Source organism: Vespa velutina, chromosome 2, assembly GCF_912470025.1.
Source record: "Vespa velutina chromosome 2, iVesVel2.1, whole genome shotgun sequence".
Lineage (NCBI taxonomy): Eukaryota > Metazoa > Arthropoda > Insecta > Hymenoptera > Vespidae > Vespa > Vespa velutina.
In genome coordinates, this window is record NC_062189.1 from 9,622,389 (window position 1) to 9,633,633 (window position 11,245).

General features: G+C 33.9%; 2 protein-coding genes across 9 annotated transcripts; both read right to left on the minus strand.

The window, feature by feature from the left end:
* Positions 1-2,895: 2,895 nt before the first annotated feature.
* LOC124957799 lies at positions 2,896-5,326 on the minus strand. 4 transcript variants are annotated; one of them, XM_047515137.1, is made up of 5 exons: positions 5,090-5,326; positions 4,575-4,707; positions 3,968-4,271; positions 3,700-3,893; positions 2,896-3,593 (listed from the first exon to the last, which is right to left on the minus strand). In XM_047515137.1, the coding sequence occupies exons 2-5, from the start codon at positions 4,678-4,680 to the stop codon at positions 3,235-3,237; spliced, it is 963 nt and encodes a 320-aa protein (XP_047371093.1). In that variant the 5' UTR covers positions 4,681-4,707; positions 5,090-5,326; the 3' UTR covers positions 2,896-3,234. The 4 variants fall into 4 exon arrangements, with proteins under 4 accessions (XP_047371093.1, XP_047371092.1, XP_047371091.1 ...); XM_047515136.1 differs by having other exon boundaries at positions 4,548-4,739; positions 4,864-5,318; XM_047515135.1 differs by having other exon boundaries at positions 4,548-4,707; positions 4,864-5,317.
* Positions 5,327-6,102: 776 nt separating this feature from the next.
* Positions 6,103-10,856, minus strand: LOC124957749. 5 transcript variants are annotated; one of them, XM_047515010.1, is made up of 5 exons: positions 10,435-10,856; positions 9,414-10,169; positions 8,738-8,911; positions 7,829-8,121; positions 6,103-7,241 (listed from the first exon to the last, which is right to left on the minus strand). In XM_047515010.1, the coding sequence occupies exons 2-5, from the start codon at positions 9,997-9,999 to the stop codon at positions 6,819-6,821; spliced, it is 1,476 nt and encodes a 491-aa protein (XP_047370966.1). In that variant the 5' UTR covers positions 10,000-10,169; positions 10,435-10,856; the 3' UTR covers positions 6,103-6,818. The 5 variants fall into 5 exon arrangements, with proteins under 5 accessions (XP_047370966.1, XP_047370965.1, XP_047370967.1 ...); XM_047515009.1 differs by having other exon boundaries at positions 10,429-10,856; XM_047515011.1 differs by having other exon boundaries at positions 10,425-10,856.
* Positions 10,857-11,245: the final 389 nt, after the last annotated feature.

Here is an 11,245-nt window from a genome sequence, read left to right on the forward strand (position 1 = left end):
CAGATACGAGTGAACCGCTCGAAGAACAGTCATATACCACATACAAGGATATAAGGTCTTACTAGAAGTTTCACGTATATTATCGGCGCTCCCGAGATGATCTTGTGTGAGTGCACGAGCTTGTATAACGTACGCATCATACGTTCGCCCATATTCGAACCACTCGCGTTGGTGGCAGACATCAAGCCCGACCCATCAAGCCCGAGAACCATGTCACGGATGTGGAGCACGCATCCAGATCAAAGACATGTATACACCTTTCATACGCTTGAATGCCATGGATTTTACGTAAACCGTAGCTCTTATACCTTAGTCTTCCGATGTGGATTTTATTTCTTAACTACTTGTAAAATTTCAATGAAAGAATCATGTATCAAGTTTCTAGGATTATCATTAAAAGATTTAAATTTACAAGAATAAACTCTCTATATGAAAAGGATAATGAAAGTAGTCTTCTCATATATAAGAGATATTGATATAAAGATAACCTAGAAAGCGTTCGTAATAGGCTGTCATTGATTTCGGAACTGAAAGTCATCCGAAAGTATGAAATAGGAAAAAAGAATTGATAGAAACACTAATTCTTGAATCTTATGCATAGCAACGAGCGATTTAATCTTATAATCAACAAAAGATCGACGAATCATCCCAGATTCACGGAAAAACTTCGAAGGGAAGATGCGAATAGCTCGACTGGTTTTCGAATCCTGTTAGTTTCTTCCTACCAAGAACCGCTTTCACATAAGATCGCGGAGGTTAACCGCGTCGCCAAGCTTCGATCTTGGAAAGCTTGCAGATTATCACATTAACGTCCATTGATCATCTATTAATCTTCATCATCTACATCTTCATGAGAATATGATTCTCGTCTAACAAAAGGACAAAATAGTTTTTGAGTACTTTCGAGCGAGACCGTTACATGTGTCGAATTCCAATTAGATTATTATCCGTTGACATTGCCGTTGGAAAAACTCGCTGAACAAACTATCGATTCTCCATTATGGCGTGGGTAACAAGCCGTAAAAATGTTGCGTAGATACATACACATGAAACGACAACATTTCTCATATCGTTCTTCGTTCTCCTTCTCTTTCTCTCTCTCTCTCTCTCTCTCTCTCTCTTTCTTTCTTGCTTAACGACTTGCGGTACTTCAATATCTACGTTTCATTAACTTTCTCTCGTGTAACCTTTTATCCTAATTCTTTCTACGAGCCTACTTTGAAAAGACGCTCCTTATTAATCCTTTTACGATCAATTCATCGATTTACGTAACACTAACGTTTTCATTGATGTCAAGTGAATAATCGCTTTCAATTAATCGGGTTATCCTGTCTGTAAAATTCGCATTTCTTGATATTGCCAAATAATCGTCTCGATACTGATCGCACGTGCGCGAGAGAAATTCAAGAATTCTTTCTTGACCTTAATTCTGAGTCTCTCTAACATTGTGAAATACCTATATATGTAGGTACATGTATCATGATCAACACGAAAAATGCATGGAGTGTTTAACGCAAGAAAGCTTTGGAAGGTTAATTCTATTCGTTTGAAATAGGAGGATTAGAAAACGAGCACTGAGCGAAGGCAAAGAAGAAAATCGATTGAAGCTTTATCAAAGATTCCCGAAAGATATCTGGAACTCGCGAATATTTTCACGGACTTTCCGACATGGCATTTTCCTTATACCGCCCCTTCTATGGCTATTCACTTCCGGTCTTCTCGGACGAACGAGGTCACTTGGTCAACGGATCCATTCTAGCCGATTCTTTGGATCGCACCAGTGAGAATCATATCAGGCTAGTTCTCTTCTATTCGCGGATATCTTCGTCTTTTCCCGTTTTGTGCTTAAAAAGAAAGAGACCAGGAGAGAGAGAGAGATAGAGAGAGAACTGATGAAGCACGATTATTTTCTCGTTCACGATTTTCACGCCAAGATGAGCGAACCGGCCGGACCTACTACTCAATGTTGTCTGGTCCAGCATTCATCCACCATCAATATCTATTTATGCTATTTTCGTGGACATTGATTTAATTAATCTGTTCGAAAGATTAGAGAAAACGATTAGAAATGTAGTCCTTGCAATTAATTTACTGCAGAATCATATAATTTTATTTTTCAAGTGTATTTTTTATGAAGAATGTGAAATGTTGATAAGAAATCGAAATTCCTCTTATCCGATTCTCACTAGTGAAAGATGCTCGTATAGTCGATCCACATTCGCATCTGATATAAACATGAATTGGACGTTTTCGTTGATATCCGGAGAAAGTGCATTATAGCAATCAAATTTATAAATGATGACGACGACAATTGTTACAAATAATCAATTTATTTACGTGCCTAAGAAATCTGTGTCCCAATTTCTGACCATTTTCACTGGACGAAAGATTGCTCTTTCAAATCGTTTATTATAAAAAATATATATCTTAAGAAAATAGTCTTGAGCAAGCGAAACTTTCAACATAGTCCATCTTAAAACCGTGAAGTGAAAACAATTATTCTTTTTTTATTTATATGCAGGAAGAAGAAGATGAGTGTATGTATCTAACCACGTGAGATGATATGCTTTCTACATTTATCTGATATATTTCTATATGGCTTCGCTTTGTTTCAATAATATATAATCTCATTAAAACAAGTTAAAACTACAACACACAGAGGTTAAATAATCATTGGAACATAACGAGAAATTTAACAAATTACTATCATACCATTATTAGCTATTGGTTATTCAATCTGATCTCTTGTTACATGTATTTAATTTTATTATTTCGTTTTATTTACATTAACAGCAAAGCTATTTTTCTTCTTAATATCAAAGAACAAATGTTTGTATGTTTTTATGTAAAAAAATAATATATATATATATATATATATATATATATATATATATATATATATATGTTCGGTCTTCATGAGATTATTCAAAAGATCTAGAATAAACGTTTGTAAAAAAAATACTAATGATTTTATAATCATAAATTAATAATATATATGTACATCTGCTATCGATCAATATTTCTTTACACGAAATTACATGGACATAGTTTAAATACTAAGTATATGAGCTAACTTACGAAAACAACGTCGAAAAGAACGTCAAAAACGAGATCGAATTAGCTAGCTTCGCAATCGATTGATAAACAGTTCGATTCAACAACAATTCAAAATTAAGCTAAATAATAAATAATAAAATAAGTATAGATACATAATAAGTGAAAAGTCATCTTTCTTTACGATTGATATTCGCGGTAGCCTCGATATGCAAGATTCTGTCCATAAGACACAGTATCTCCGTGGTAACTTCCATCATATTCCGTATTGTGATTTACATAAGGATAAGGCTGATCGGAGGGTTCCTTGTAATAAGGATGCCCAATACCACTTTGGCTGTAAAAGGGTGGTTGATAATTTTGAGGTTTATACAATTTCACAAATCCTATTACTCCTGGTATAACGATAGCCAAAAATGTCAAAAATTTCTTGAAAGACACCAAGCCGAAGATTAGTGGTAAAAATAACAATAGTTTCAATTTGAAGAGCTTCAATACAATCAGCATCGGTATCAACAATTTTCGGAAACGATGACGAGCTAAAAAATGTAAAAATTCTAATTGTCATTTATAATATAACCTTTTGAATAATTTATAATATAAAAACCAATCGATAAACTCAAGTCAAATTAATAGAATACTCACAGAAAAGAGAATCCTTTTTATCTTCGAGAGTGTCAATCTCATCAGCGATTTCATCTATAAATCTTGGTGAGTAGACTTCGTTTTCACCAGTCTCTGAAGTTGGAACTTCTATTTCTATAGCCATGGTCTTTATGAATTTTTCCATTTTTCTTGATGCGAACTTGACGAGCTGATCCCATTCCGATTCATCGGATCTACAATATGACAAAGCCATTGTAAATTTACATTCTCATTAACATATACTCCATTATAAACTTTATTTATTTACCTAGGTTCCGTCGAGTATTCATACGGTTGATGGCTAACGTCTGCGACCACTTGCCGAGACATTTGCACTACCTTTACATTTTCGTTCAGAACATAAGCTGTTTGATCGAAAAACTCGGAGAACGAAGAAAGTGCTTCAGATTTGAAGCATTCCGCTAGCTCGCCGTTCAAACAAGCCTTGTTAATCTTTGCCAAATACGGGTCGATGTTTCGTCCTATACCGATACCAATCCAATCAAAAAGATTTTTACCTTTACGTGTTCCATTAAAGAATCTCCCATCTGGCTGCTGAGAATCAAAAATACCTGAAAAAAGTAATATTTTATTTGATTTTTATTTGTTTAACTTAATTTATACGATTGACTTGATTTATACAATAAAAAAATATTCTCAATAAAGACCAATGTACCACGAAACGTAAAATTACCAATATGTTGAAATATAAAAATTATTAATGCAATGAAATTGTTAATGTAACACCAACACAATGCGATTATTTCAATTATATTTATTTAAAACAAACGGTGAATTCTAAAGAATAAACGAGCATCGTTTATTAGTAAATTAGGCTATCAACTTACCAATTTTACCACTACTTAACTCCTCACCTTTCTCTTCAGCAAAGGTAACTCTTCCTCCGGTAGATTGACTACATATCAACAGCGAAGAGGATAAAAGAAGCACGCAGCTTACCAACAATCGCACCGGTCGCATTCTGCCTCTATTAACTTTCGCCGGTACCTACACAAATTTTCGTAGTCTTTATCGACATTCTAAGAAATATTGAATTTTTAATATAATTAATAAAATTGATATTGAAAGAAAGATTTTAAGTCGTTTGAGGGTATTTTGAAAAATAATATTACAATTAGAAATATAAAAATGAAAAATACATACAAAAAAGTTTTAAAGGACAAGTAGAGGATCACAGATTATTGATAATTCTTCAGATTATAAAGACTAGACAAATAATTTCACGAAATAATAATTAACAAAGTTTCAACACTTTTATATCAGTAATATACCTAAGCACACAGACTGTTATATCAAATGAAACTTTCTTGCACTACCTTTTTCTATTGATATTCAAAAAGAAAAAGAAAATGCTGAATTAGACTCTTACTTGTCTTTTAATCGTTTTTTGTCAGATGGTCGTCGTGCAAAACGTTTTAACAGACATGATGTCCACTATTTCCGAATTACAAAGCGTGCTTCTCGAACGTTTCTGTACAACGGACGCATTAGTCGAACGAACGACTCCAACTATTCACTGTAGTCTTCGAAGTGCCGTTAGACCAAAGAGACCAATCAGAATCGCCGGATCACAGTAAAAGCCGGCTCACGGTCTCACGTACACCTGCTGATATGCAGTACGTTCATTCCGTGTCGTCTTTTGAATAAAGATCAGCCAAATTATTAACTTCTCGACAATTTTGTAATTTTGTGATCAAAAAATAAACATGAGCAATAATGAATCATCGATAAATAATTTTTTCGATCTCTTACTAATACTAATTTTAATTAATATTATGATAATAATTAATATTTAAGTCATAAATATCGAAAAATTACATATAAATTGTTATGTCCTAATTTATTTCATAATCTTTTTTTTTCAAAATTAAAAAAATATCATTGTTACGTTTTCAATATATCAATATATTGAATCTAACTTCAATTATATCAGAAGATTAATTAATCGTATAACTTACCCTTCAGTACTAAGTAAAGGAAGGAGCTGCGTCCGGAGAGGAAGCAAAATGAACTTAACATATCTGCTAGTGACCGGCCGTTGCATTTATACAACAGATCGGTCCAATTTTAAGGAGAGGGAAGGATCTGTAGGATTCTAAGAATAGAGCAAGTATTAAAAAAATGAAAGTGAAAGTGACCTCGGATATAGGACCGGAACCTATTGGAGAGACGAAATCATTGTAAGGAAGATGAAGAGAAACAAACTTTCCTTTACGCAACTTGATGCTCAGCACATGCGTCATCGACCTCTTACATGGATATTTTAATTTCATTTTGTCTTTCATCTACCACCGACTAAGCCAATCGTCCAATCTATTTAAAAATTTTTTAATTTCTTAAGTCTAAGACAAAAGAGCTAATAAAACGAATTCGATCGCTATTTTCATTTTTATTTTTATCGAAAATATCAAGTGATGAACGAATAAGTAAAATTATAGTATTTGCAAATAAATCGTAATAATTTCGACCGAAGAAAAATCAATGTGTTCGAAATAATGTATTCTATTTTCATTGTACATTAATTAGTGTACCTATAGATTCTTATTTAAATAAACTTCGCTAATTTTAATGAAGTACACTGTCACGTCATACGTTTTACTAAAAATAAATAAATTAGTAAACCTACTTCAATACATTCTCGCACTTTTGGGAGATAAATAACATTTACGTCACCGTTTATTTTCATTACACCGTTCGAGCAACAAATAAATAATCCAAACATATAAATAAATAAAATTGAGGACTGTTCGTCGATCGTGTTATTTTCGCAAAAAAATATTCGATATCGAAAAGTGATTGTTCCTTTAATGCTTAAGTCACTTTTTTCATACTACAGGAACGATCAATCTTAACTATTCTTTTATTGCAATAAAAAATATCACGAACGCAGTATATATCCTATTACAAAAACTGCTTTCCTTCTATTATGAAAAATCGCACAATACTACTTATATCGCAGATGCATACAGATAACGGTTACCGTAACAATGTCAACGGTAATAGTAATAATCGTCATCCTATCATAGATCGAATGTTTGTTCTTTTAAGGAATCAACGTAAAGGTATTCAGCAATTCTACGTAAAGAACAAATATTCTTTCAAAGTTTCCTAGCCTGCACGAGTTTGTCAATGTCCTGATAGGTCGCCAGCATGGCCTGATTTTGCTTCAGATTTTGATCCTCTCTGGCGGTAGGACAATTAGCGTAAACGTCTTCGCAATTGATACCATCTTGACCATCCTTAGCTGCCTTCATGTACCGGAAAAATCTCAAGACATCCGGATTATCACTAGCAGGTTTCCTCAGCTCGTTTAATTCTCTTGAGAGTTGAGCAGAAACGAGATTAGAATACGGAGCGTATCGTGCTGGACTTCGATACATTGCACAGACTGCATACTCTCTACAGCCCTCACTAGTGTGCCCAAGTCGATAGAAAACAGCATCCAATCGCGAGAGTAGAGGTGAGTAGAACGGGTCGTAGTTCGTCAGGAGCAACGAGCTTGTTGGAATCTCGTGAAAGATCTATCGACATACATGTCGGAAAATTAAGTTTTACGTGCCAATATAGATGAGTATGCAAAAAAAATGAAAAAGAAATTTTCATAATTCAAATTAAAGTAAAAAGAAAACAAGCATCAAAAGAGGATCATTAATATGTCCTGTAAAAGTAGAACACACATATGTCCGATCCATGCTTAATCAATACATATATTTAATTTTTAGCTATATAAGGAAGAACCGGATGTATCGGGACATCAATTCGAGTTCTTGGACATTACGTTGATTGGATATTACTGACGCAAACAGATCACGGATTAATGTGCTAATGAAATGATAATGAGTAACGATGTATAAAGTGAATTTAACGGGAACCGACGTAACCATTACGATTTGATTGACATCTTTCTAAACATAGAGCACTTGCTCATAAATTTTACAACAACTGTTTATTTTGATTACAATTTTATCGAACAGAAATATGATATTGTTCTAATTTAACTATTAGATTTAGTTTTTAAGAAACATCTAATTTACATCTTGGTTTAAAGAAAGTGTGATTGATGAATTTCATAATCTATCCTATACTCGCGAAAAAGTCTATCACTTGCCTTGAAATCTTGTTTCTTCGTGAAGCCTTGCGCCGCATGTCTCATATAATATCGATCGGAAATCGTATTAGCATGAGTATATGCTGGATCAACGAAGGAATATCTAGAAGAAATCTCTGGACTTTTCTGTGACTGCATCATATTCTCATCGTATAATGTAGAAGCTGGCAATGTTCCGACTGGCTGTCGCGTCAAATAATCGTCATTGTAAAGATCTAAGTTGTCCTTGAACTCAAAGTTTTCTTCAGGAGCAGCCGTTACAGTTTGGGAAGATTGTGCGAAGGATGATACACCTACGAAAATTTCAACATATAAAAATAGCTTTCGAATCATTTGCTTATTCAAATATAATAGTAAATGGAAATAGAAAATATTTACAATTAAATCTATTTAAGGTCTAATTATCTCATTATTTCAAAAAATATTGATATATTAGAAAAGTGTTTCAAACAAAAAGAGTAGGATTAAGAAAAATCGATTAGTTGATGATATTTATTTGTCTTTGTAATGACCTTGAAAAGTCCAATCAAGATTAACACAAAAATCTTAAATCGAAACCTCTATTTTTTATATAATATTCTTGTAATTGTAATCCTTAACCAGGATTTTCAAAATTATTCCAAAATCAAATAAATATCATCAGTTAATAAATTTTGTAAACGTTACTTTTTTGGTTTAAAATATTGTTCCAATATATCAATATTTTTTAAGATAATTGACTATTCTAAAACTTTTGCCTTTCACTGTTAATATTATATTTGTATATATTTATATTTCGTTGTTTATATTATAATATACTTTAAAATTTTAAATAATACAAAATTAGGATATCGAAAATATCGCTAATTATTATATATATACCATTGCCAAAAACTATATTAATTTACTCTATTTAATTATAAAAATTACCTTTGCCAACGATATTACCGATACTGCCGATGATACTTGGTAAAAAGAGAGCAAGTAAGACGCTCTTAATAATCTGTATGCCAAAGAACAACGGTAGCAAGAGCTTCTTCAGGCCGAACGCTAGAAAACCAAGTCCGAATCCTGTTAAAAAGGTACTCTTTCCCTGAAAGAGGGCTGAAAGCAAAAGTACCAGCCGATTAAAGCCTGCCCAATTAGTCCTATAAGCCATGCCACAGTAAATGTTGGATTTTCTGTCGTCCTTCTCCCCTTTTTCTTTTTTCTTTCTCTCCTTCCCCCCTGACGTGGAATTACTGAAAAATTTGTTTTAAACCTTCTCGCCAATTGTTAACAAATACCCTTTTGCCCAATTTCGCCTTCTAAAAAGCCAATCAATATTAAGTTAGCTCTGACGTGCTCCGCGCATACAGTTTCAATCTCGTACAAGAGTCATTTAGAAATCGTGCACCGAGAAACATTCTTAAGCTGAAATTCTTCACCCTTTCTCCGTGCTAATATACATTCCAACTTAGTCAAACAGTTAAAAGTATTCGACAGCGTTTTAGAACACATTTTTATGATCTAAATGACCTCTTTCTCTCTCTCTCTCTCTCTCTCTCTCTCTCTCTCTTTTTTTTCTTCACAGACAAACATATACACACGCGCGTATCACACTCACCATCGAAGAAAGTTCTTCCTTTTCTGCCGGTGATCGTATTGGGATCGATCTTGATCCTAACCACGTGTTCTTTCGCATATCGATGAAGCTCGTCAAGAAGATCAGACCTCCTCTCGAACTCCTTTTCAAATTCCCTCTTAGTCTTCGGTTTGTTGTTGGTTTCACTTCGTATTATCTGCACGGAATCCGTAACATTATACTCGTCGACCTTGTACAGTTCATCCAAAAGATTCGAAAGTTTCTCGCCTACACAAAGATCTTGCTCGCACGAAGAAGACTCTTCTTCGTCTATCGAACTCCTCGTCGAGTTCTCCGTGTTGGAAGACTCAATCTGATAGCTTGATTTATCATCGATCATCGTTACATGATTAATATCTATATCAAACTTACTCGGTTTGCCACTCACTCTATGAGGGTGATCGTCCGTGCTTACATCGAATACTTCGTTCTCCGAATTTGTTAAGGTCTCGTTCACATTCAAGGACGAGGACTGTACAGTATTGAGCTTTACTTCGTTCGCCATTGTTAGGATCACGAGGACCCACGCCATCATCATCATCTTATACCTTCTTCTTCCTACGGACATCCTTCTATAGACGTCTTTTTCTTTTCTTCCCAATTTCTGTTTAGCTGTGTAATGATACTTTTCGCGACTCTTTATATATACCTCCTCCTCTAACTACATTCCCAGCTAGCTGATTCTTTTATTACCATATAATAACTGCATCTCCTTCGGGTTCGCCAACGTTTCGCTTTCTTGGAAATGAACAAAAAATAATTACTGTAATCGTCAGCTTTCAAAGAATATTCAATTTGCATAATTATTAACATATTCAAATAAGTATAAAGTGATATCATCGAGATATTCTATTTATCTTTATATAATACATAATTATACGTAGTTATTGTATCAATCAAGATAGATACTTCTGATTGAGAATTGTATCAGTAGATAAGTATTTAATATCAGGTTTAAACCGCGAATTAAAATAATTCATTTAGACAACGTACTCACTCTTACTTCTTGCACGTGTCATCAACACTGTGTCTTCTTGCATGAAACGTGAGCGAATGGCAAGCTCCCTGTTTGCACTGATCCTGTGGTATATCTCCAAAAAGGGAGAACGATAAGAACTTAAGATAGAGTTCAAATGAGGAAGGAATCTTCAAAAAGTTGGAATCACGTTCGACGGCCGCGACGGTACTGGCTGACGGTCTCTGTTGGATCGGCTGAACTGAACCGATCTGGGTTACCCGGCCATCCGTCCATTCGTCCCTCGCCACGGACTGTCGTTCCTTTCCACCTTCCTTCGTTCGTTACTTCCTTCGCTTCTTTCCTACTCTTTTTCCTTTCCATTCTTTCCATTTTCATCCTTTCTTTACTCACGTATGCTTCATAAAAGACCGATCGATCAATTCCTTCTTGTTTCTTCCATGTGCCAAGATAAAATCGAAAATAGTAAAAGATAGACAATTTTCATCTATTCCAAGATTAGATAAAAAGATCAAAAATTTCACATTTTCACATGACAAAGATCAAAAATTTCACATTTACATTCTTTCGTTACATAAACAGAGTAATATTTGTAAAACATTATCTTTTTTTACCTCTATATAACCCAATTTTGTTCATGTCTAAAAAAGTTATATAATTTAACTTACACTAATATATATAATAGACAATTAATGTTGCGAAAAAAATAAAATAAAACTAAAACAAACAGATCTATAAGTATATGCATTTAAAGTCATTCTACTCATGAGACATGAAGCACAAACGTGAATTACGATCGTGAACTACGACTCGCGTGAACATATTATCGTGAAGATTG

What these genes read in the sequence shown, in the direction of transcription:
- LOC124957799 (XM_047515136.1), bottom strand. Translation starts at nt 4,680, where the DNA reads ATGCGACCGGTGCGATTGTTGGTAAGCTGCGTGCTTCTTTTATCCTCT. An exon ending in GTTAAGTAGTGGTAAAATTG is followed by an intron (nt 4,272 to 4,547) that starts GTAAGTTGATAG and finishes TACTTTTTTCAG; the next exon opens with GTATTTTTGATTCTCAGCAG. An exon ending in GAATACTCGACGGAACCTAG is followed by an intron (nt 3,894 to 3,967) that starts GTAAATAAATAA and finishes GTCATATTGTAG; the next exon opens with ATCCGATGAATCGGAATGGG.
- LOC124957749 (XM_047515007.1), bottom strand. An exon ending in CGGTAATATCGTTGGCAAAG is followed by an intron (nt 8,122 to 8,737) that starts GTAATTTTTATA and finishes AAATTTTCGTAG; the next exon opens with GTGTATCATCCTTCGCACAA. An exon ending in CGAAGAAACAAGATTTCAAG is followed by an intron (nt 7,242 to 7,828) that starts GCAAGTGATAGA and finishes GTATGTCGATAG; the next exon opens with ATCTTTCACGAGATTCCAAC.